The sequence below is a fragment of the Drosophila pseudoobscura genome, chromosome X (genome assembly GCF_009870125.1).
Source record: "Drosophila pseudoobscura strain MV-25-SWS-2005 chromosome X, UCI_Dpse_MV25, whole genome shotgun sequence".
Classification (NCBI taxonomy): domain Eukaryota; kingdom Metazoa; phylum Arthropoda; class Insecta; order Diptera; family Drosophilidae; genus Drosophila; species Drosophila pseudoobscura.
This window is the reverse complement of record NC_046683.1, coordinates 52081557-52104676: the sequence shown is the minus strand read 5'-3', so window position 1 is coordinate 52104676 and position 23120 is coordinate 52081557. Positions and strand designations below refer to the sequence as shown.

General features: G+C 50.7%; 2 protein-coding genes across 8 annotated transcripts; both read left to right on the top strand.

The window, feature by feature from the left end:
• The first annotated feature begins 22 nt into the window (after positions 1 to 22).
• On the top strand, positions 23 to 2341 carry ZC3H3 (Zinc finger CCCH domain-containing protein 3). Its single transcript, XM_001353778.4, has 4 exons — positions 23 to 802; positions 867 to 1439; positions 1541 to 1736; positions 1793 to 2341. Exons 1-4 carry the CDS (start codon positions 159 to 161, stop codon positions 2180 to 2182), a joined length of 1803 nt encoding a protein of 600 aa, XP_001353814.1. The 5' UTR covers positions 23 to 158; the 3' UTR covers positions 2183 to 2341.
• Positions 2342 to 3081: 740 nt separating this feature from the next.
• On the top strand, positions 3082 to 22884 carry LOC4813159 (tetratricopeptide repeat protein 28). Of its 7 annotated transcripts, none has more exons than XM_033384750.1 (7): positions 3082 to 3240; positions 4314 to 4437; positions 10049 to 10243; positions 14798 to 18035; positions 18400 to 20026; positions 20087 to 20856; positions 20926 to 22884. In XM_033384750.1, exons 3-7 carry the CDS (start codon positions 10097 to 10099, stop codon positions 22683 to 22685), a joined length of 7542 nt encoding a protein of 2513 aa, XP_033240641.1. In that variant the 5' UTR covers positions 3082 to 3240; positions 4314 to 4437; positions 10049 to 10096; the 3' UTR covers positions 22686 to 22884. The 7 variants fall into 7 exon arrangements, with proteins under 7 accessions (XP_033240641.1, XP_033240638.1, XP_033240639.1 ...); XM_033384747.1 differs by having other exon boundaries at positions 4314 to 4509; XM_033384748.1 differs by having other exon boundaries at positions 3082 to 3310; positions 4314 to 4509.
• Positions 22885 to 23120: the final 236 nt, after the last annotated feature.

The window sequence follows — 23120 nt, the reverse complement described above, 5'->3', positions numbered from 1 at the left end:
TTATCGCACTCCTGAGTAATCGTTAGAGTGTCATCACCTCGCGACGAAAATACGTAACAAAGGCATGCGTATAGTTTTTGAAATTTGTTTAAAATTTAGTTTATCACAAAAATTCATAGAAAATACTTCTACGGAACGTCTTAAAAGTGTTTAGAAAAATGTTGCCCCACCTGGGCACCGAAGAAACCGTGCCGTCCGCAACGCGAAAAGTGTATATTAATCCCAATTTTCAGATGGCTTTGCAGGGCCGAATTGCTCATCCGTTTCAGCCCCAGCCGCAGCAACAGTCGCTGCCTCCGCTTCCGCCTGCGATCCACATAAACCCGCAATTCCTGCAGCGTCAACAGGCCATGTACGAGGAGTATCGCCGTCAGGAGTGGATGCAGGAGATGCAGCAACAGGTCTCCGTTCCGTACTACCGAGAACGAGTGTTCACCGAGGTAACGCCACATATTCCAGACAGCACGCCGCAGGCAAAGATTATAAGCAAGGCCAGCACTTGCCTGGTGCGGAAGGCGCCCATTAAGACTGCCCCTCTGCGTGTTCCATCTCCCGTTGTTGCGGTTGTGCCCCAGCCGCCTTTGGTCAGCATATCCAAACGGAAAATCGTGCGTCAGCCAGCTGTGAAGCCAACGCCTACAGTCACGGCTCCACCTCCTGCCAAGCGCACAAAATACAAGCTAGTGCGCGCCATTTCCCTAACGTTTACTCCTCTGGTCAAGAAGCGACGCACCCTGGGGGAATTTGTGGGCCAATACGCCCTGCAGCGTACCAACAAGGCGGAGACGGACAAAAATTTAAGGTTAGACCCAATGTTTAGTCGACTATGCCTCAGTATACATGCCGATCTATTCTTCACCAATTAGCTCAAAGCCGCAAGTGGTTAAGGCCAGCGTTAACAAGTCCCTGAGCATGGTCAGCATACATGGCGTGATGTACAGGAAGATATCAAAGAACAAGCTTACCAAACTGGATGCCCCAACAGGAGCTGTGGCCAAATCCACGACACCGATGTCCCTCAACCGTTCATTGTCCGGCCGCACTCTGCTTGTGAGCGGTAACAAGTTTATCATCGATCCTTCGGGCTGCCGTCTAACAAGAGTACCAACTGCAACCGTGACACCATCGTCACCAGCTAGTAGTGATAATAGTGCGGCACAGCTAAACGGAAACCGAACCACCCTCCGTCGCATCGATATCGGTGGCTTAACATATGTCGCCTCGTCCAAGACCAAGAATGTTTTCATACGCACCACGAATCATGTCTCGCGTGCCCACTTGATTACCGCCAGGCAACGCAGCCTGACGCTGCTCAATAAGTCGTTGGTGAAGACAAATGTGCCATGTGCCATTTACCAGAAGCTCGGTAAATGTGTGGCGCACAGTCGCGGAAAGTGCCGAAAATTGCACGACAAGCGACAGGTCACAATCTGTCCCAGGTTGGTCCCTCAGCCGTGCGAGGAGAGACTCTTCGATGGTGTTCTGAGTGGAGGCTTTAAGCGGTAACTCTCTTTGCTTAACTTTGCTTAACCATTTTCAGCTTTCTGCGAGGCGAATGTACCAAGTCCGACTGCTTGCTGTCGCACAATGTTACGCTGGAGAAAATGCCCGTCTGCCGCTACTATCTGCGTGGCGTTTGTGTGCGCGAAGACTGCCCCTATCTGCATAAGAAGCTCAGCCGCAATACCGAGATCTGTATTGACTTTGTGCGTGGCTATTGCTCGCTTGCTGCCGAGGTAAGTTGTTTTGATCCAATGGCAAATCATCCTATTAACGCCTTTGCTACTTCAAGTGCAACAAGCGTCACGAGTTTGCCTGTCCCGAGTTGCAGCGCAAGGGTACTTGCGAGTTGGCCAAGTGTCGCTTCTGCAAGCAAACCTCAAAGCGGCTGATAAAACCCAAGCCGAAAACGAAGAAGGAGTCTGTCGGCATCCAGGAAACTCCTCAGACTGCTAACCCTGGAACTGAACAACCCGGTAGTTCTCGCTACTTTAAGTCCAAAGGCGAGCAGGCTACCCAGGGCGAGTCTGCGTCGGCCGTTGACCAGCGAAATGACGATAGCGAAGAAGAACTGCCCGCGGAAGAGGAGAAGGCGTCAGCGGAGGTTGGCCCAATTAGCTTCCGCCAACGACCAAAGTTAGGGACACTGCCTGCGTTCATACCGCTGGGCGAAGAGGAGTGATAAGTGAATGTGTGTGACAATTCTTGGACCCAACGTTTCAGGTACAAATCAATTTGGTTAAGTATGGTTCTACAGTTTATTATAAGTCCTCATTTTTCTAGTTTATTCAATTTTACTACTACGAAATAAAGAAATATATGAAGCAAATGATTAAAATAATTGAAGTGAGTTTATTTTTTGATACTCGATTTAGATATTCGGTTTGATGAAAACTTTATAGTGTAGAAATGATAAATGTTTGTCATTTCTATGAATTCTCAATTTTCTAAAGCTATCTTAATTGCAATATATGTATGTTTATTTTGCAGCTTTTGGTACTTACAAATACCGAGATTATTAATTGGGATCGAGAAATATATATGTATATACAAAAATGCAATTAAATAGATGAATAGATCAAAAGCATGTCAATCTTTGGTTTACAAGCAGCTTAAAAACCGGAGTTACAATGAATTAAAAGAATTGGGGTATAAAAAGGTTCATACTCCATAAATATGTAGTTCATATGTAAAAAATATGTAGTTACGGTGTAGTTACCATGTACCAAAATGGACATTTTATGGACCTTCTTTGTTTTACCCTTATTTTATAAGCAAAAAATTAAATAAAGGTACTTAAAATTAGCATATATTGTAGAAAATTGATTCATCAATCGATTCATAATATTAAGCCGAATATCAAAATCGAGATATGTATATGACTACTGATCATGGAGAGAGAACGATTAACCCATTGTCGACCTGTGGGTATTTAATACACTCAACGAAAATTATATATCCTTAGAGCTTTTTTAAATAAAAAGGAATGATAGGATTTATCTACAAGAAGAATTTTCAAATAGTATTATTTTCGCGGCTTAACTAAGTTTCTTACCTGTTAAAATAAAGGGGGGTTAAGTGGGTTAAGCTCGGACTGGTCGCACCGCTCCAGCTAACAGAAATTACGGTACCGAAAGGTCGTACGCACGCGTAGCTCCGAACGAAGTGAGGTGAAACAAACGCGGTGGTATCGGTTTCGAAAAACGACTTCCATTTTTTCAATTGTGGCAAATTTGTAAAGTGAGTTTGAGAAAAAGAAATGCGAAACAAAAGCTGAGAAACTTCGGCAACGGCCTTTGAACTTCGCAAGGTAGCTTTGACATCTGCTGACGTTTTCGGAATTTATGCACTTTGTATCTCTCTGTGCTTCTCCCTTTCTTCTTTGGTCTGCGCAATCGAGGCCATGCATTTTTCCCCATTTTCGCCAAACAACATGGACTTCGATTTCAATGACCAAGACGGACTTGTTGTAGTGGTCGTAATTTTCCCCAAAACGTTCTCGCTTAGGTGCATTCCACAGTAAATGCTACTAATAACAAAGGCAACAACAAGAAGTTGTAGAAAACAAGGAACCCAACAACAACATCGAAAAAACCAAAGGAAGGCAATCCAAAGATTGGCCGCTTCCAGCAAAAAGATGAAAAAAAGTTGCTTGACTTGTTTGACCCAGGCATGTGTAACTGCTGTGTGTGTGTTTGGTGGGTTTCGTTTCCATGTGTGAGTGCGGCTCTGGCCATCCATGTCTTCTTCTTCTTCTTCTGCTTCATCTGTTGCTTCTTGTTGTTGGCCGCTGTGCAGCCGCAAAAGCAGCAGCCCCTATTCTACATAAATTTCCAAACAGAATGACACATAAAAGCCATAAAAATGACTTTTTAATTTATGCAAAGAACAACAAAAGCAAATGTAAAACAACATAACGGCTGCCTGCATAACTTTAATAACTTTATGTAACACAAAAAACTGCAAATGGATTACGGCAACAAATATTTTCGTGCGTAAATGTGTGTGTGCGTTATGGAGTGTGTGTGAGAGAGAGAGGGAGTGCAAATTGAGGGCCGCATTCGTGGCTTGTTGTTGTAGGGAAAAGGACTTACAGTTAATCGGGATCGGAATGATTTAGTGCAGAATGTGCTCAGTGTATATAAACATACACATAGTAAATACATACAAACATACAGAAGAAGAGAAAAAGCTTCTTTTCTAAATTCTTCGGCTCTCTCGTTCTCCCTCTAGCTCTTCCCCCCCTCCTGTTGAAACTCATTTTCATTCCGCATATTTTCACCAATTAAATTAATTTTAAAATAATTCCCCAGTCTGTGATAAAACAAAACGAGAAACAAGAAGAGCAGAAAGAGAAAAGCAGCAAGCAAAAACAACGGAAAAAGGAGAAAATCAGAGAACCAGCAGCAATAACAGAAACAACAACACCAACGGCAGGTGAGAGATAGAGAGAGGAAAGAGAGAAGTACAAGGTAATCTTTCCAGTCTGCAGCGGCATTCCATTCCATGGTGAGTTGTAGTTGTAGGGTGGGTGAAGTGAACCCAAAAAAGTTCCCAAACCAAAAGTCTTGACCAAAAATGCTTAAGCAAGAAATTTATGTGACATGGGAATTAAAAATTCAAAACCCAAGGGGCCCCTACTTCCCGCTGTTCCTTCTGTCTCTGCAGGTCAATAAAAATAATTATATTAGATTTGATTTTCATTTAATAATTTGCATAATTTGACCCTAAATGGGGCCCCACACCACACTGCGGTGGGTCGTTCGCTCGCTCTCTCGCTCTCCATAGAACGGTAACGGCTAACGGTGATTGCTGCAGCATGGCTGCCACTTTCTAGAGCTCCTTTTTGGCCCGACTCGGACTCCGACTTCGACTCCGACTCGGTCTCGCTGCGCTTTAGTCTAATGATGTCAATTACATCGTGCCACTCGCAGCAGCATTGCGGACAACAAATGCATGCCACGCTTATAAGGCAGCAACAATGCGGCCTGCCACAACAGCTACAGCTACAGCAGCAGCGGCAACAACAGCAACAGCAGCAGTAACAACAACAAGTGCCTGTGCCTATGCCTGTGCCTCCAACTCTGGCTTCATTAAAATTGCTTTTCGTTTTGTCTACATCCATGTCCATGTCCCTCTCCTTCGCTCTCCGAACCGTTCGTTCGCCTTGTTTCCTTTTTCCATTCCATGCTGTTTTCATGTTCGTGGCTACTGGGAAATAGTTTAATGTTTTACCAACCAGCAGCAGCAGCAGCAAACAATTTTAATGAGTTTTCACGAAATTGTACAAGCTCCCTGTTAAGGCCATGAAAAGCCAAAAACCAACAAAAAACCGAAACACCTCATATAAAACGCAACACATTTCGTATTTGTGTGATTAATTTTGTTGCCGATTTGTTAGTTAACAAGTCGCAAATGTGTTTGGGGGAGGCAGAAGGAAAACTGCAGGAAAACCTTGGGAAAAATCCACACAGCAGCAGCAGCGGATTGTCTGAGGGAAACGTAGACGGAAGTGTTTGAAGCCGTAAATAAGATATTTTGGGTATGCAATAAATGAGCTTTATATTCATTGATTTTCTTCTAAACTTTCCTAATTTTTGTAGACAAAATAAAGCGTATTTTCCGTGTCATTTATGAGTACTTAAGCACCCTTTATTCATCGCTCTGCTGCCCAATGGAATGGAATGAACTTCAGGCTTACAGTTTAATAATCATCAAATTTATGACTCAATTTTTGTACTGAGGCTGCGCTCCAAAATTTGGCCCAAGAGGAAAGACTCAACAAAATCGGTACCAAAATCGCTGTTGTCACGCCCACGTCGTTGCATGGCCAGGGGTTATGGTGGTAGAAATAAAAGCGGATCGGAGCAGGGATGGGGATGGGGATGGGGATGTGGATGGGGGCCCTTTTTACGCCCAATTTGTCACACATTTCAACAGGTTACGTGATGGAGAGGGAGATGGAAAAGGAAAAGGAGGAGAAGCAGAAGGCGGAGGCGCATTATCAAAACCCGAACGAAGAAGACGTTGACGAGGAACGAAGTAAGCGTCTCTGGATGGATACCCACATACTGAGCCGTGGTCTGGGTGGAGCAGAGGGTCTCCGAGTCTGGACATGGACTTGTCTGTGGTTGGGTAGGCGTTTGTGGTGTGTGGAATTTTCGGGCATACCTGGCGGGCCTTATAAAGCGTGAGGAATTTCTTCTTACTGCATGATTGCAGACTGCCCTTCCCCCTCTGTTTGGTTCCCGGATCTGTGGGTCTGTGGCTCTTTGGCTCTGTGGCCTGTTGTCCTTTCTAAGTGAAAAATTATGCAAAAGTGTTTCATTTTAATAGCGGAAATCATTTATAGAAGTTGTAATAAAGAACCAGCGTGTACTCCTCGTCCCTGGATGGGTCCATGGATGGTCATGTTTTGTTGTGTTTTTTTTTTTTTTTTTGGTTGATGTTGCACGTCCTTCCTCCTTCTTTGTGCTGTTGCCATTGCTGGTGCCCAGGGCTGAGTTTTGTGCTCGTTAAACGACCGCCAACGTAGCCCGAATGCAACAATGTTGCAACACTTTGTTATTGTGACAGTGGAGCAGTGGAGTGTCGGTTGGGTTAGGAATGGGAATGGGAATGGGGATGGGGCCACATGGGGTACTGCGGCCATTCAAATGGAGTCCAACTTTAAGGAAAACTTTAGTTAGCGCTAATGACCTGACAAAAGGAATTCAAAGTGGTTCTTGTTCATGTTTTGGCTTGTGTGGTGTTGTTGTTGCTGGTAGTTGTTGACTTGTCCCCAGACTGCGCAGAATTAAACTTCAAGAGTTCCATTAGCTACAATGAGTGACAAAAGATCGGCCCAAGGAATTCCAAATATATTCCTTCGATTCCTTTATGAAATTATAACAAAAGATGCGCTTTCAGCTCAAAATATATGCAAAATATTTTTAAGAGCTCTAAAGGTATAACATACCTGTTCTTATAAGGTCGAAAATGTAAAAAATATATACTGATGGCTTCGGTTTTCACTTACTTTTGAGTTTGGCTCCCGTTTTCGCAATTGCTGTCTCATGTCCTTGTACAATAAGTCATCGATTTTTTTCCTATTGCAGTTATGTTTTGTTTTGCTTTATAAAAAGCTGTTTACTTTTTGTTTCGGCGAGGAAAATGTATCCGTATCCGTTTTCAAAAGTAAATCGGGTTTTTTTTTGCGAAAGTGAAAGCCGGGGCATGCCTGATTGTTTGGATATTAACTCGTCTAAAACTAAAGTGCACCGACTTTACATAAATTTGACTTCATTTTATAAGATTTATAGATTTTAAAGAAGGAAAAAACCCAGCAAATTTTGGAAAATATTTTATATGGAAAAATAAAAGACTTAAGGCACGAACTTGCAAAAAAAAGGGGGGAAAAATATATAAATGTCATATAAAACATCGAAAACACCATTACCGATATGACTTAATTTCTAAGAAAATTCCAGAGAAATACAAAAGACTTGGGACACGAACTTGCAAAAGTAAAAAATTAAAGAAAAAACCTATAATCTTTGAAGTGATTTGATGTAAAGCAACCAAATCATTTCCCATATGACTTCATTCCATGGCTAAATCAGTGCCAAACTCCCAATGGATAAGAAAAACTCAATGAAATGGGGAAAAAAGCGACTCATCTTTGCCTTCTGTCATTGCCGCTGCTGCTGTGCTCACACACGCAGACACACGCAGGCAGACAGAGAGACAGACAGACATAAACACAGCTGCCATAAAAACGACGGTGTACAAGTACAATTATAAAACCATCAAGGCATCTAAATTAGCTCATTTGGATCCATGGAACCGGGCTTCATAATCGTTAAAAGCCAAACAGCAGCGGGCAGGCAACAATAAGCAGACAGACACAGAAACTAATAATACGAGTAATAGTGCAAAAAGTGCAAAAGAGTAGACGGAGCAGAGGGAAAAGGCGAAAGAAAGAAAACATAACCAATAAAAGTAATAAAAGCAAACTGTTAAAAATGCCGCCACACAGGCGGCAAGGCAATTGATAAGCGTTTTATGACAGCAGCGATCTATAAAAGACAGAGAGAGCCTCCCAGAGAGGGAGACGGAGAGGTGAGCGGCGAGCGGGAGCGGGAGCCAGGTGAATGCATTACGGTTTATGAATTTTTTTATGCTCATTGATTTGGAAATTGCCACGGCATTGAGTGCATCGAAACGGATCATAAAAATATCACAGAAGTGATCATAAATGCCGCCAAGAAATTCCAATTGGAATGTTCAATGCCGTTCCAGTGTTTCTTCCACTCAATAAAATTGAAACGGATCAGATTCCAATGGACAAGCAGTGCAAAGCAGTGCAAGACTGTTCTAAAAAGAAGTACAGTCGTGGCTCAAGTGGCTCTAGATCTTTTAGAAGCCAGAAACAGTTAAATATCCTATGAGCGAAACAGAAGAGCAGTTGCATCAGTATCAGTATTTTTACTGTTCTCTGTATCGTTTCCTCATTAGAATTCCAAGCGCCTAAGACACATTTCACCCGAATCGGGAGTAGAGGGAGTCAGTTTTTATATGTATGCATGTATTTATGTAGATTGAGTGCCTTTGGACCTGTTCCCGTCCGCTATGCTATCTTTTATCGTATGGGCCTGTGTAACCAATTTGTTCTCTCATTAGCATGCCATTGCTGTTGTGTTCGAGAGTGCACTGCCAGCGCATCCAATGAGTCAGTGGAACCAATGGAACTTTATTAGATCCATTGAAATCATTGAGGAGAGAGTCCATGGAGCAATGGCGATTGCGGTTAACCCGTCTGTCACTCAAGTCTTTTGTCATTGCGCGGCATAACATTTCAATTAAGGCCTCCAGCAGGCCTTACATATGGCTTCTAGCCGCAACGCAGCGAATACCCCTTGGAAACCTATTAAAAGACACACGGAATGCCACACAAAAGCAATTTCTATGCAAGAACAACGACAATAACAACAACGGTTTGGTTTGGGTCGGGGTCGGTCTGGGCTCAGGCTCGGGCTGGGGCTTTCTCAGATGTTACCAATTTCCGCTATAAGAAGAGATTTAATTGATTTGGCCAATTTGGGTTTTTTAATTACGATTTGCTGCTTGTTGCGGTGCCTGTTAATGTTTTCTGATGCGAACTTTCTCTAAGAAGAGTTTTGCAGCTACCGCAAACTCAATTAAATGATAACAAGTCCATCTGGGCGGGAGTCGGGAGTCGGGGCGTGGCCGAGCCCGTCCCAGACCAACGATGGCGATGATAGCCAGGCGCCGCTGGCAAGTGAATGGCGCAATCAGAATCATCTGGTCTCGCCAAACAGAATTCCCACTGAGCTCAGGCCACTGTGCGAAAAGTGCTACCCGGGAACAGGGCTGTGGTGGGCAGGCCACTGGGGAGAGACGAGACGAGACGAGACGTCTGCGGGCTCCACAAATTTATGGCCACATTCAATTGTCAAGTTTATGTGACTGCGACTGAGGATCGGGCCAATATTTGCATAAGAGGCGTCGTTGTCGGCGTTCGTCCCTTCACTGAAAAAAAACCAACAACAACAATACAATCCGAAACGCCAGAGTTTTGTGGATATTTTAAGGCCCAATGGATACAAATCTATGGCTTTCCCATGTGTGATATTTTACTAGATCATTTTTCTTTGTACATCTTTACAGAGGGGATTACTTTTGAAGAGATATTCGTACGAGTAGAACCATATTTTGCTAAATATTTCACACAGATTATTCTTTTAGAGACACAAGTCGGAGCCTAAATATTTACCGAATGAATGCCGAAGATATGGAATGCCTTGTCTTTTTTCTCTCAGTGTTTTTTTCCCTAGAATTCGCATTGGCATTTGAAAGCCCCCATTGTCAGTCTTCTCCTCTCCTCCTCTCCGGCTGGAAGCTTTTGTTTTTGCTTTTACATTCCCGCCATCATTCTCTCTCTCTACCACCTCACTCTCCCTCTCACCGTCTCGCCCTCTCACTCTCTCGCCGTCTATACATAAACATAATCTCCTCTGTTCTGTTCTGTTCTTTTCTTTTGTTGCAGAACGAAGGCGCTTTTTGATGGTATGATTCTACTTCTTGTGGCATACAAATGACGAATTATGAGAATCTTATAAATTTGCCATTAAATTTTAATGCAAATAATCATCATGCCAATAGTAATAGCGAGAACAATGCCAAAATTGCCGTCGCTGGCGAACAGCTTTTAAATAAGATGTCGCAGCGGGATTTCTCCGAGGTAAGTGGAAAAGGGTATCGAAATACCCATCATTATTTGGCATTCGGCAGCAGCTGGAAACCGTACAGAGATCCCTGTGCAGAGTTTACCCCTTTCTCTCTCTGTCGCTCGACACGCACAAACATGTTTTGGCCATGTACATATGTATGTATGTACATGTTTCCAGTTTGCAGTTCAAACACCATGACAATTATTTATGGCCTTCAAATATATGTACATATGTACATACATACATATGCAGGTACAATATAAAACTTAATCAGGCATTACGCCGCTCTGCTCTCCAAATTTAACCTCAAGAGGCAGAAAAGTTCAAAAAAGAAAAGAAGTCCCACAGAAAAACAGAAAAGCAGAAAACAGGAAAGCAGAAACAATCAGGCAATAATCAAAATGATGGCAAAATGATTTCAATGCTGATTAACTCAACAGCAGCGGCAAGACTACAAAAGGGCTTAGCTACAAGCAACAAAAACAACAACAAACAACAACAAAAAAAAAGAAGCAAAAACGAGCAGCCAAAATTAAACAAAAGCCAAGCAAAGCAGAGCAGCACAGACAGAGAGAGAGAGAGAGAGAGAGAGAGGGAGTAAACGAATCACGAATTTCACATGAAGAAGCTTTAGATACCCTTGCCGATTGGATGGATTGAATGCCATATAGAGCTGTCCTTCCACTCCATTATGTGGAAATTCAAATTATATATAGAAGTATTTACACTGAGTTGATTTCGTAGATACCATTGTACCTTTTGTGAGGGTATCAAAGAATGCCAAAACGTAAGAAATTTTTGACTTGCACTAACCCCCAGCATAGCCCCAGTACAGCCCCAGTCCTGACCCTGACTCTGACTCTGGCCCTTTCATCATATTCCGCGCTGTCATGTCAGGGACAAAAAAACAAAACCCCAACAAGAACAAGCAGAAGAGGCTGAACAGACGACAACGTCAACGATGTTGGATAAGTTTCAGGCGCATGTCTCAAAGACAGATCCCTGGAAGCCACCCCCCTTCCCTGCCGGCTGGCAGTCGCCTCCCTGACTGACGTCCGTGTCTGTGTCCGCATTTCGAGTGGAGTGTCCCTTTGGCAGCTAGACGGACGATAGGAAATGCTTAAGCATAAACTGGGAGGAGCGCAGCGAAGGGGGAACTTAATTCGATTAAAGCTCATGTTCGAGGGGTTAACCAACAAAGCCACAATTCTTGCTGTTCAGTAGCGTAGGCAGACACGGCAGACAAAGGGGCAAAAGCTGCATAAATATCCGGCTTAATTTGATGCATCTTTTGAAGAGATTAGTCAGGATTAGGTCCACGTCCACGTCCACCCCTGTGGCCTACGCTCATGAACATCGCATGTAGAAGAGCAGCAGAAGAGGGATGCCTACTGGAAACTGAATTGTCAATTAATGCTCTCTTTTTCAAGAGCTTACTCCGAATCAAGGTCAACCTTGCTCTCACTTACATGCGCTCCTTCCAACGGGATGTGCCTGGAAAGCTCTCATTCGCCGTCGCCTAAGCACAGCGTATCGAAAATCGTCAAAGCGAGCTGAAGAGAGAGGAATATCAGGAGCGGAGAGTGGGCGGAAGAGGGCCTAGGAGGAAGAGCCCGCAGCTAATTATTTTATTACGCGTTAAATTGCAACAAAATTCTCAAGTTGAGCGCAAAACATGCCAATGTGCGCCACAAGCAATCGTGAAATTGTTCGCATTCCAATGCGCCGGACTTTATCGATGGTCCGGGGTCCAGTCCCCAGTCCCCAGTGCCCAGTGACCAGCCTCGGGGGCCTCACAGGCACACTCTCTTGCTCGCTCACACACACAGACACACACACACACACACAGATAGAGACAAACACAGAGAGGAGATGAACTTCCATTTGGTTCCAGGCAACAACCACTCGAAGCGAAGCGAAACCCAACTGCTGCCCGAATGCATCTATGGGTGCCACTTTTTTGTGGCGTTCTTTCTTCTTTTTTTTTATTATTTTTTTTTTTTAGCTCTTGCCTGTTGGGCGGACAACTGCCAACCGACAAACAGCGACCAGTTCTCGAATCGCAGGTTTTTCTCTTACATTCCTGAATACCTCTTTGGACTCACTTCCCATTGCCCCTCTATCTCGGTCTCCCTCTCTCTCTGTCTCTCTCTCTCTCTCTCTCTCTCTCTGTCGCTGGCTGCCTCCTCTTTTTCTCCCTTTCTCATTGCATAAAATTCTTGTCCGTCTTTGACTATTTTCTAAACTGCTGTTGGATGCTGCTGCTGCCTGCCGTGGATGCTGCTTCCAATTTAGCTGGAATTGTTGAAGCGAGATAGCAAGCGTATCATTTTACATGACTTCTCTATGTGCCATTTGGGCGCCAATTCCTAAATTGACATACAGCATGGCACGAGGAACGCGAAGGCGAAGCTAAAGGGCAAAAAAGCGCGAAGGAAAGGCGGTATATAGAAGCCGTTGTTGTGGATACACTTTCTGGACGATGGTATTATGTACAGGGATATTGATCTGATATCTGAAGAGCCAAAGGGATTAACATCAAGTAGATTCTATCCTTCTTCGGTATAAGGTTAACTGTACAGAGACGCATCAAAGATATGTTTCCATGAAAATGGATAAAAGCCGCCTGCCATGCCATAAGTCGCGCACACCATGTGGAATTTAAACGAATAGAAAGGCAACTCTGGGATTTTGGAAAGCTTCACAGCCTGCACTAGAAACAGTAAATGGAAGGGAAGGAGGGGGAAAAGAAGAGACCATGTCATATCCAGACCCAGTCGGAATTCATTCCCACAGTTTGAAGGGAGCTTATCCCAAAAGCTTATCCGGTCGCTGCCTGATTCTGGATCGCATTTGGTATACCTTTCATTCTATGTGCCTCTCGGATCTGCCTGCTATTAATATTATTATTATTTTCGTCGGGGAAATGATAACATCTGCTAATACTCTAGAGAATGCTGGTCCATGCAGAGGCAGAGAGAGAGAGCGGCGGCGCTCCCTTCCGCCGTTTCGAGGGCATGTTCTGTGCGTGTTTATTTGACTTTGACTTTGACTTTGACCACCACAATCTTCTCCCCGAGATCACTGCCTGGCCTTCCAGCACCGCCAACGCATGGAACTGCAGGGGGAACGATCTTGTACATTTCGCAAAGAAGGAGAGTTTTGGGGCTCTTTTGTGGTAACGCCCTCTTCATTTGTGGCTTATCGCCGGAGCTCTGAGCTGAAGACTTGGCTGGCTCTTATAAGCTGCATAAAACGAAAATTACGTTCTGCATCTGTCAGATACTTTGTTGTTGCCTGATTTATACGCCTGGCGGAGACCGTGCAGCGGTCCGAGAGCGTCCAGAAGGCCAATCTAAGCACGTTATCCGTAGCTCACGCCCCGCCAGCGACAGGCGCGGCACCGACGGACCGGGGTATGGGGCATGGGGCATGGGGCATCCACATCGACACTTGTCGGGCACGTTTTCTAGGAAGCCACAGCGGGACCTGGCCATGGCCTCGTCTCGTATCGGGCTAATGCATTTGCATACTCATTGCATTTAATTGCTTCAAAAAATATGTAAAAAATTCTACGTCGTTGTCACGGTCTCGTCTTGTCTTGGTCTCATCCAGGCCGTGGCCGTGGCCGTGGCAATGGCCGTGGCCGTGACCACAGCCATTGGTGGCTTATGCCAAAAATGGGCCTCAACTCTAGCACTCCGACACTTTTTCCTATGCGCGCTGCTACTGATTCGACTGCTGCCCCTGTCCCTGCGCCTGCGCCCGCCCTCCCCAGACCAACTGCTGCTGCCAGTCGTGGCTCAGTTCTTGGGCCACGAATTCGTGGAATTGCTTCCGCATTTGATGAGCGGCGGCGGGTGGCAGGCAGAGCGGGGGGCGAACAGGATCGGGAGCTGGGAGCGAACAGCAGTTGGCCGGGAAACGTGACTCGGTGGCCGCATACCTGAGCACCACCACCGCGAGAGGGCACTAAGGCTTGGAGCCGCAGTTGGAGCCGAGGCTGGTGCGTCGGCATTTAACATAATTACAACCCACTGACGACCGCACAGTGGGGCAGGGTTCAAGGATCGGGGAAGAAATACCTTTCTACCATGAGAGCTGTTTGGGAGGAAGGAAAACAGAATAACATTTTAGGCATTTTTAATTAATTAATTAATTTTAATTAATTTAAAAACAAAATTCATGTTCATTTTCTTTTGTCTTTTTTAATTTCTTTAAAATGTATATTTTGTATTTTTTTAAATTTATGGTTTATTTTTTGGGCAACATTTTTTCATTTCTTTCACCGATTAACGAATTTGACTCCAGAACATGCCACTTTTGACCCACTGTTCAGCATTCCAATGACTGCGGCAGATGTGTGCAATCATCCTCGAGTCTGCCCCCGATCCTTGCTCTCCTCCATCTCCTCTGTACAGTTGTGTTTATTGCTCTACTTAGAGCCAGTCGCAGTCGCAGTCGGCAGGGAATGCTCAAGCCAGCAATTTGGCCATAATCAATGCTAACTCTGATCCACCGCTCATCCTTAAACCTCTCTCTCTCTCTGTTTCTGTCTCCTCCAGAACGAACCGGAATGTAATCCGGAGCTGCCTGCCGCGAACCGCGCCCTCTTCCTGGAGAAGGTGCGCCAATCGAATGCCGCCTGCCAGAACGGAGACTTTGCCACCGCGGTGTTGCTCTACACGGACGCCCTGCAGCTGGACCCCGGCAACCACATCCTCTACAGCAACCGTTCGGCGGCGCTGCTCAAGCAGGGACAGTTTGCGGCTGCCCTTCAAGATGCCACGCAAGCGCGGGAGCTGTGCCCCCAATGGCCGAAGGCGTACTTCCGCCAGGGCGTGGCTCTGCAGTGCTTGGGACGCTACGGCGAGGCACTGGCATCCTTTGCCTCGGGCCTGGCCCAGGAGCCCACGAACAAGCAGCTGATGGGCGGATTGGTGGAGGCCTCGTTGAAGAGTCCCCTGCGGACAGCCCTGGACCCGACGCTGCAGCAACTGAGGACGATGCAGCTGCAGGAGTCGCCGTTTGTGGTCAGTTCGGTGGTGGGGCAGGAGCTGCTGCAGGCCGCACAGTACCAGGCAGCGGTGGCCGTGCTGGAGGCGGCTCTCCGGATCGGCAGCTGCTCGCTGAAGCTGCGAGGATCCGTCTTCAGCGCCCTGAGCTCCGCCCACTGGGCCTTGAATCAGCTGGATCAGGCCATTGGCTACATGCAGCAGGATCTGGCGGTGGCCAAGTCCCTAGGCGACACGGCGGGCGAGTGCCGGGCGCACGGGAACCTCGGTTCCGCCTACTTTAGCCAGGGGGCCTACAAGGAGGCCCTGACGGCGCATCGCTATCAACTGGTGCTGGCCATGAAGTGCAAGGACACGCAGGCGGCAGCCTCGGCCCTCACGTCGCTGGGACACGTGTACACGGCCAGCGGGGACTTCCCCAACGCCTTGGCCTCCCACAAGCAGTGCGTGCAGCTGTTCAAGCAGCTGGGGGATCGTCTTCAGGAAGCCCGCGAGATCGGCAACGTGGGCGCCGTCTATCTGGCGCTTAGCGAGTGCGAGGCGGCCCTCGACTGCCACACGCAGCACCTGCGGCTGGCCCGCAAGCTGCACGACCAGGTGGAGGAGGCGCGAGCGTACTCGAATCTCGGCTCCGCGCATCACCAGCGGCGACAGTTCACGCAGGCTGCCGCCTGCCACGAGCAAGTGCTGAGGATTGCCCAGGCCCTGGGAGACCGTTCTATGGAGGCGGCCGCCTATGCGGGCTTGGGGCATGCGGCACGCTGCGCCGGCGATGCAAATGCCTCGAAACGCTGGCACGAACGGCAGCTGGCGATGGCCCTGGCCGCCAGGGACAAGCTGGGCGAGGGCAGAGCCTGCTCGAATCTGGGCATCGTCTATCAGCTGCTGGGATCCCACGATGCGGCGCTGAAGCTGCACCAGGCCCATCTGGGGATAGCCCGCTCGCTGGGCGATCGCACGGGCATGGGCAGGGCGTACGGGAATATGGCGCGCATGGCCCACATGGCCGGATCCTACGAGGCGGCGGTGAAGTACCACAAGCAGGAGCTGGCCATCAACCAGGCGGTGCATGATCGCAGCGCAGAGGCGGCCACGCATGGAAATCTGGCAGTGGCCTACCAGGCACTGGGCGCCCATGATGCAGCGCTCACCCACTACCGGGCGCACCTTTCGACGGCCAGGTCCCTCAAGGACACGGCCGGGGAGGCCTGTGCTCTGCTGAATCTCGGTAACTGCCTCAGCGGGCGGCAGGAGTACGAGGAGGCGGTGCCCCACTACGAGAGCTACCTGATGCTCGCCCAGGAGCTGGGGGACGTGACCGCTGAAGGCAAGGCTTGTCATCTGCTGGGATACGCGCACTTCTCGCTGGGCAACTATCGGGCAGCGGTGCGCTACTACGACCAGGACCTGGCCCTCGCCAAGGACGCCCAGCATCGTCCGAACATGGGCAGGGCCTACTGCAATCTGGGGCTGGCGCATCTGGCGCTGGGACACACTGCCGCCGCACTCGAGTGCCAGCAACTGTTCCTGGCCGTGGCACATGCCACCAACCAGCTGCCAGCGAAATTCCGGGCACTGGGCAACATCGGGGACATCCTCATACGCACTGGCTCCCACGAAGAGGCTATCAAACTGTATCAACGGCAGCTGGCACTGGCCCGGGCAGCGGGCGACCGTTCGATGGAGGCTGCTGCCTGTGGAGCGCTCGGACTGGCCCATCGTCTGATGCGGCGCTGGGACAAGGCACTGGGACATCACACACAGGAGCTGACACTGCGCCAGGAGCTGTGCGACCTGGCGGGAGAGTGTCGCGCCCATGGGCACCTGGGGGCCGTCCACATGGCCCTCTGCAGCTGGACGAATGCCGTCAAGTGCTACCAGGAGCAGCTGGAGCGGGCGCAGGAGCAGCGGGATGCTGCCGTGGAGGCACAGGCCCATGGGAATCTGGGAATAGCGCGCCTCAATATGGCCCACTACGAGGCGGCCATTGGATGCCTGGAGGCGCAGTTGGGGACTCTGGAGAGGGTCTCCTTGCCATCCACGCAGGCGGATCGTGCACGAGCTCTGGGTCATCTGGGAGACTGCTATGCGGCCCTCGGGGACTACGAGGAGGCACTCAAGTGCCACGAGCGCCAGCTGCAACTGGCGTTGGGGCTGGCCAGTCACCGGGATCAGGAGCGTGCCTATCGGGGATTGGGACAGGCCAGACGCTCGCTCGGGCAACTGCCGGCGGCTTTGGTCTGCTTGGAGAAGCGTCTGGTGGTGGCCCACGAGCTGCACAGTGCCGAGATCAAGGCTCTGGCCTACGGGGATCTGGGGCATGTCCATGCCGCTTTGGGGAATCACACGCAAGCCCTGAACTGTCTCGAACATCAGCGGGAACTGGCGCAGGGGCTGCAGGATCGTGCCCTCGAGTCTGATGCCATGTGCGCCCTGGGCCAGGTGCAGCAGCGGATGGGCCAGCACTCGGAGGCCCTCGAGCTGCACCGACAGGATCTGCAGATATGCACGGATCTGGCCGCTCCCTCGCTGCAGGCTCGGGCACTCAGCAATCTGGGGGCCGTGCACGAGTCCCTCGGCCAGCAGGCGGAGGCCCTCAAGTGCTACGACCGGCAGCTGGAGCTCAGCGCGGATCGTCTCGGCAAGGCGACGGCCTGCCTGGCCCTTGGACGCGTCCATCATCAGCTCGAGCAGCACCCACAGGCCGTGGAGTATCTGCGGCAGGGACTGACGAGCGCCCAGTCCATCGGCAAGTCGGAGGAGGAGGCCAAGATAAGACATCAATTGGGTGAGTGGCTGGTGGCAATTGCTTTGCTTTTATTTGTTCAGTAGGAGGCCAGCACTAAGTATAAACTTAGATTTGTGTTGATGCATGCAACAGAGAGAAGGAATATATATATTCTTGATCCCCATCAATAGCCGAGTCCGTCTGTCCGTCCTGTTGGACTTCTGTTTGTTCCGCTCCCACGCGCCCACGCACTCGCTCTATTTCTCGCACTCTTTCTCGTGCAGCGTGTGCCCCACGCCGGAGTGAGCGAGATGGTAATTCGTTGGTGGCAAGAGAGAAACAGAGAAAGAGTATTAGGCCACACTGAGGCGCACTAGCACAAAATCATTCAATAATTGATAATCATTGAAATTTCTTTACCCAGGTCTTGCCCTTCGCTCCTCTGGCGATGCCGAGGGGGCTCGCCTTCAACTGGAGACCGCCGCCCAGCTGCTGGAGGCCGTGCGTCACGAGCAACGCAGTCCGGAGACGCGTCTGGCCCTCTACGATCTGCAGACGAACTGCTACCATCTGCTGCAGCAGCTGCTGGTGGCCCTGCAGCGCAACGAGGAGGCCCTGGTGGCCGCCGAGCGGTGCAAGGCTCGCGGCGGAGCAGATGCCGTGGGCAATGAGAGCAACAAGGTGCCGCTGGCGGACAGCGAGGCCATCCAGGAGACGGTGAATCGCGGACGGATGCCGGTGCTGTACTACAGTCTGGCCGGGGAGCAGCTGTTTGCGTGGCTGCTGCATCCCCAGACGGGGATTGTGCGCTTCCATGCGGCCCGCATCGATGCCCAGACTCTGCAGCTGCCATTGTCCCTCAGCGAGGAGGAGGAGGAGGAGCTTGAAATGGAGGAGGAGGAGAGGGAGCAGCCGCAGGGCGATGGACTGCTCGAGCGATATGTGAACATGGTGCGGGATAACCTGGGCGTCAACTCCCAGAGCCTGCTGCACGAAGGCGACGGCAGCGGCTGGCGGGCCAGCACGGAGCAGCTGCTGGAGGATCTGCCCGGAGCAGGAGCCGGAGGAGGCGGCTTCCTGCGCATGGTCAGCAGAAATCAGCTGCTCAACTCTTCCAATTATTCTCTGAGCTCCCTGTTTTCCCTGGGCTCCGTTGGAGGCTCGGTGGCCAGTCTGCAGGGCTCCACGCGTTCCGTGGGCAGCCGCAGTTCTCGTCGGGCGCCGCCTGTGCCCGCCTGGCGGGGACCCTCCTGCCTGCACACCCTCTATAACCTGCTGCTGGCTCCCTTCGACGACCTCCTGCCCTCGGCCAATCTCTCGCGACAGGGCAGGCGTGAGCTCATCCTCGTGCTGGACAGCTCCCTGTATCTGGTGCCCTTCGCCATCCTGAGGGCGGCCGGCGAGGACGGGGAATATCTGTCGGAACGCTGTGCCATTCTTACGGCTCCCTCCCTGCAGGCGCTGCGCAGCCGACCCAAGGTGCGGCGGGATCGGGCTCGTCCGCCCAAGGCTTTGGTGGTGGGAGGTCCTCGTGTACCCGGCAGTCTGGCGGAACGCTGGGGCTGGGCAGGCGCCGAGTCGCCGGCAGCCCTACAAGAGGCCGCCATGGTGGCGGACATGCTGCAGGCCACCGCTTTGGCCGGCTCAAATGCCACCAAGGAGTCCGTCCTGGCAGAGCTTCCGTCCGCCGAATGCATACACTTTGCAGCCAATATAAGCTGGCAGCTGGGCGCCGTGGTGCTCAGTCCCGGGGACGTGGTCACCGCCGAACAGCAGCAGCAGAAGGAGCCGCACGAGCCCCAACTCTCGGACTTCACTTTGGCCGCCGGAGAACTGCGGCAGCTACGCCTTAGCGCCCGTCTGGTGGTGCTCAGCTCTTACCACTCCGTGGAGCCCATCACGGGGGCCGGAGTGGCCCATTTGGCCGGCGGCTGGCTGATGGCTGGTGCCGGAGCCGTGCTTATTTCTCTATGGCCCGTCCCGGAGACGGCAGCCAAGATCCTGTTGCGTGCCTTCTACTCGGCTCTGCTGCAGGGAGCACGAGCTGCACGGTAAGCTCCTGCTAAGATTTATCATCCTTCATATTTAATGGAATCCTCTCTCCTTTACAGCGCCCTGGCAGAGGCCATGCAGACGGTGCAGCACACGAAACACTTTGCCCATCCGGCCAACTGGGCGGGATTCCTGCTGGTCGGCAGCAATGTGAGGCTGTCCAATAAGGTGGCGCTGGGCCATGCCCTCTGCGAGCTTCTGCGCACGCCAGAGAGGTGTCGGGACGCCTTGCGGGTGTGCCTGCATCTGGTGGAGAAGAGTCTGCAGCGGATACATCGCGGCCAGAAGAATGCCATGTACACGACGCAGCAGAGCATTGAGAACAAGGCGGGTCCCGTGGCCGGCTGGAAGGATCTGCTGATGGCTGTCGGATTTCGCTTCGAGCCCGCTGCCAATGGCATCCCCTCGAGCGTATTCTTCCCGCAGGCAGATCCCGAGGAGCGGCTCTCGCAGTGCTCGGCCAGTCTTCAGGCCCTGCTGGCCCTGACGCCGGCTACGCTTCAGGCGCTGGCCAAGCTGGTCCACGTAAACAGTGCCGAGCATGCGGACGACATCATTGCCGTGATCCGGAACATTCTGGCCCAGTTTCCCCCGGCCGCCGTCACCAGTACAGCAGCAGCTGTGGGTGCCATCAAGCAGGAGGAGACCTGCTGCATTGAGATGCCGTTGAGTGTGCGCCTGTGGCGCGTGGCAGGATGCCATGAACTGCTCGCCTCCGTGGGCTTTGATCTGACCGAGGTGGGGGCTGATCAGGTGATACTCCGGACGGGCAAGCAGGCCAATCGTCGTCACTGCCAATTCGTCCTTCAGGCACTTCTTGCCTTGTTTGGTGAGTACTTAGATGAGTTTTTGCTGGGAGTAATCCTCTTATCAATCTATATGTATATCTCCAATCCAGACACTCGAGAGGCACCCAAGAACCTAGGCATGGGCATGGACTTGGAATCGGCGCAGAGCAGCAGCTGCGAGTCGCTGGCCGAGACGGAGATGGATGCCATCACACCTGTCCAGCCCACGGCCAGCAGCACCCCCTCCGTGAGCTCTGGGAAAGCTCCGCTGCCATTGCATCCGCGCAGCGCCTTCATCTCGTATGTGCGGCGTCGCGGGGAACCAGATGGCGGACGCACAGAGGTGACTGTAGGACCAGGAGGTGGAGGAATTGGAGGCGGCTTGGACTCCAGCCTGGCCAACACCACCGACAGCGAGCATTCGCTGTCCGATGGCTATGCCACACAGCCGGGCCTTGGATTTGCCAATCCGCGCCTCGGCTATGCCAGTATGCGTGCCCCTGTGAGGGTATCACGGCCAGGCGGTGGCGGAGAGAGCGATGCCGCCTTTACCCCCAGTCCTCCTGTCACAGATCCCAGCCTGACGCTGGCCCTCGCCCACCAGACACGCATCAGGAGTCTCTATTCCCAGCCCACAACTGTGGCGAATTCAGCATCCGCCGGAATGGTCGGAAGCAGCGTGAACAACAGACGACCGGATAGCTCCAGCTCGGCCAGCAGCACCACAGACTGGGAGGGATCCGGACATGCGACGGTGCTGCGACGCGGAGCCGGTGTGGCAATGCCCCAACAGCAGCCACCTTTGCCCCCGCCACGGCCGCCAGCCTATCACAATTTGGGTGTGGGCATCGGGGGACGCAGCAAGCCCAAAATCAAGCTGGGAAGTGCCCAGAGTTCACTGGCAGCGCGGGTCAACAAGGAGCACGCACTGTTTATGGACAGGCTGAGTGTGCGGACGGAGCTGAGTGCTCCGGGAAGCAATCCCATAGGAGCTGGAGCAGCGGCCACAAGAAAACCGCTGGCCCTGCCCGAGGAGGAAGAGGTCTCCAGTGTGGTATTCAATCCAGCGAGCCTGTACTTCTCCCAAACAGACACCGACCTGTTGTTGAGCGAGCCCAAGCCGGAGGAGAGTCCCACGGCGGCCAAGACGAGCTCCAAGTGCCTGCAGGAGAGCATGATGCGTCACATAAACCGCGAGCTGACGCCCAGTATCTCAGAGCTGTATCATGAGCGCAATCTGGGCCTGGGACTGGCCCCACCGCTCTCCAAGCTGCTGCTCAGCCCCAACTACGAGGAACAGGAGGGTAACGGCATGGGCGAGGGCTGTCAGCAGTCCTCCGCCGGCCTGAAAACCCTAGTGGACGCGGTCAACGAGCTGGAGTTGAGTGGCAGCTCTTCAGGGGCCACCATGCCCACTGTGGTGGGTGGAAGCAACGAGGTGGAAGGTACATCCGGCGCCATTACCGCCGCGGATCGCGCCACCTGCCCCATTTGCGGTGAGCATGCGGATGTTATCTGCCGCTGCAAGGCTGCCACCATTCAAAAGAAGAGCAGTCTCAAGCCCTGGCTGAGCAATGTCCCCGCCAGCAGTATGGTCCAGGCCAGCGAGCTAACCACAGCGGACATTCTGGAGCGACGCCTAGAGATACACACGAGCAACGCGGGGGCACCCTTTGCGGCAGAACTATGTCGTCGCGACGAGGGTGACGGTCGCTCTGTCGCAGACTCCCAATGCAGCAGCAACTACAAGCGAGTGCTGGCCAGCGCCTCGGGTGGAGCCATGGGATTAGTGGATATTGGCAATGGCAGCTCAGCGGAGCCACAAAGCGCTCCTTCGGCGGCCACCTGCTCGGCTGCTCGTCTGGTCTAGACTTGCTTGATACTTAGCTATATTTATTATTATATTTACCGAATGCCTTTTATGAATTTTTTGTATCTTTATAACCAAGCCACTGATTAAAGAGTACTCAATTATTTAAACCATTGTGAAATAAGGTCATCCCTAAGCTAAGAAACTTTATACAATTAGGTTATCTATTTAGCACAAATATAAAATGTTATATGGAAAACCTGCAGTTTATTTAAAGCACCAGGCTATACTCAAGAGGAGAGAGACTCTTGTAGTCTCTAATTTGTACTCGTTTATTTTACGGACTGGGAATGTAGTCTGCCTAAAACGGAAAAGAAATCCATCCTCCACTCAGTGGGAAATGTGCCACACAGGTAATTTATCTTTTTGTTCCTCTAAAATTCCTAGTGTCACAGATAAACTAAAAATGGAGTCTATATATGCTATGTATGCATG

Excerpts from the sequence above, each read along its gene's own strand:
- ZC3H3 (XM_001353778.4), top strand. The coding sequence starts at position 159 with ATGTTGCCCCACCTGGGCACCGAAGAAACCGTGCCGTCCGCAACGCGA. Across the intron at positions 1,440-1,540 it reads CAGGTCACAATCTGTCCCAG|CTTTCTGCGAGGCGAATGTA; the intron begins GTTGGTCCCTCA and ends AACCATTTTCAG. Across the intron at positions 1,737-1,792 it reads ATTGCTCGCTTGCTGCCGAG|TGCAACAAGCGTCACGAGTT; the intron begins GTAAGTTGTTTT and ends TGCTACTTCAAG.
- LOC4813159 (XM_015187707.2), top strand. The coding sequence starts at position 10,097 with ATGACGAATTATGAGAATCTTATAAATTTGCCATTAAATTTTAATGCA. Across the intron at positions 10,244-14,797 it reads CGCAGCGGGATTTCTCCGAG|AACGAACCGGAATGTAATCC; the intron begins GTAAGTGGAAAA and ends TGTCTCCTCCAG. Across the intron at positions 20,027-20,086 it reads CAGGGAGCACGAGCTGCACG|CGCCCTGGCAGAGGCCATGC; the intron begins GTAAGCTCCTGC and ends TCTCCTTTACAG.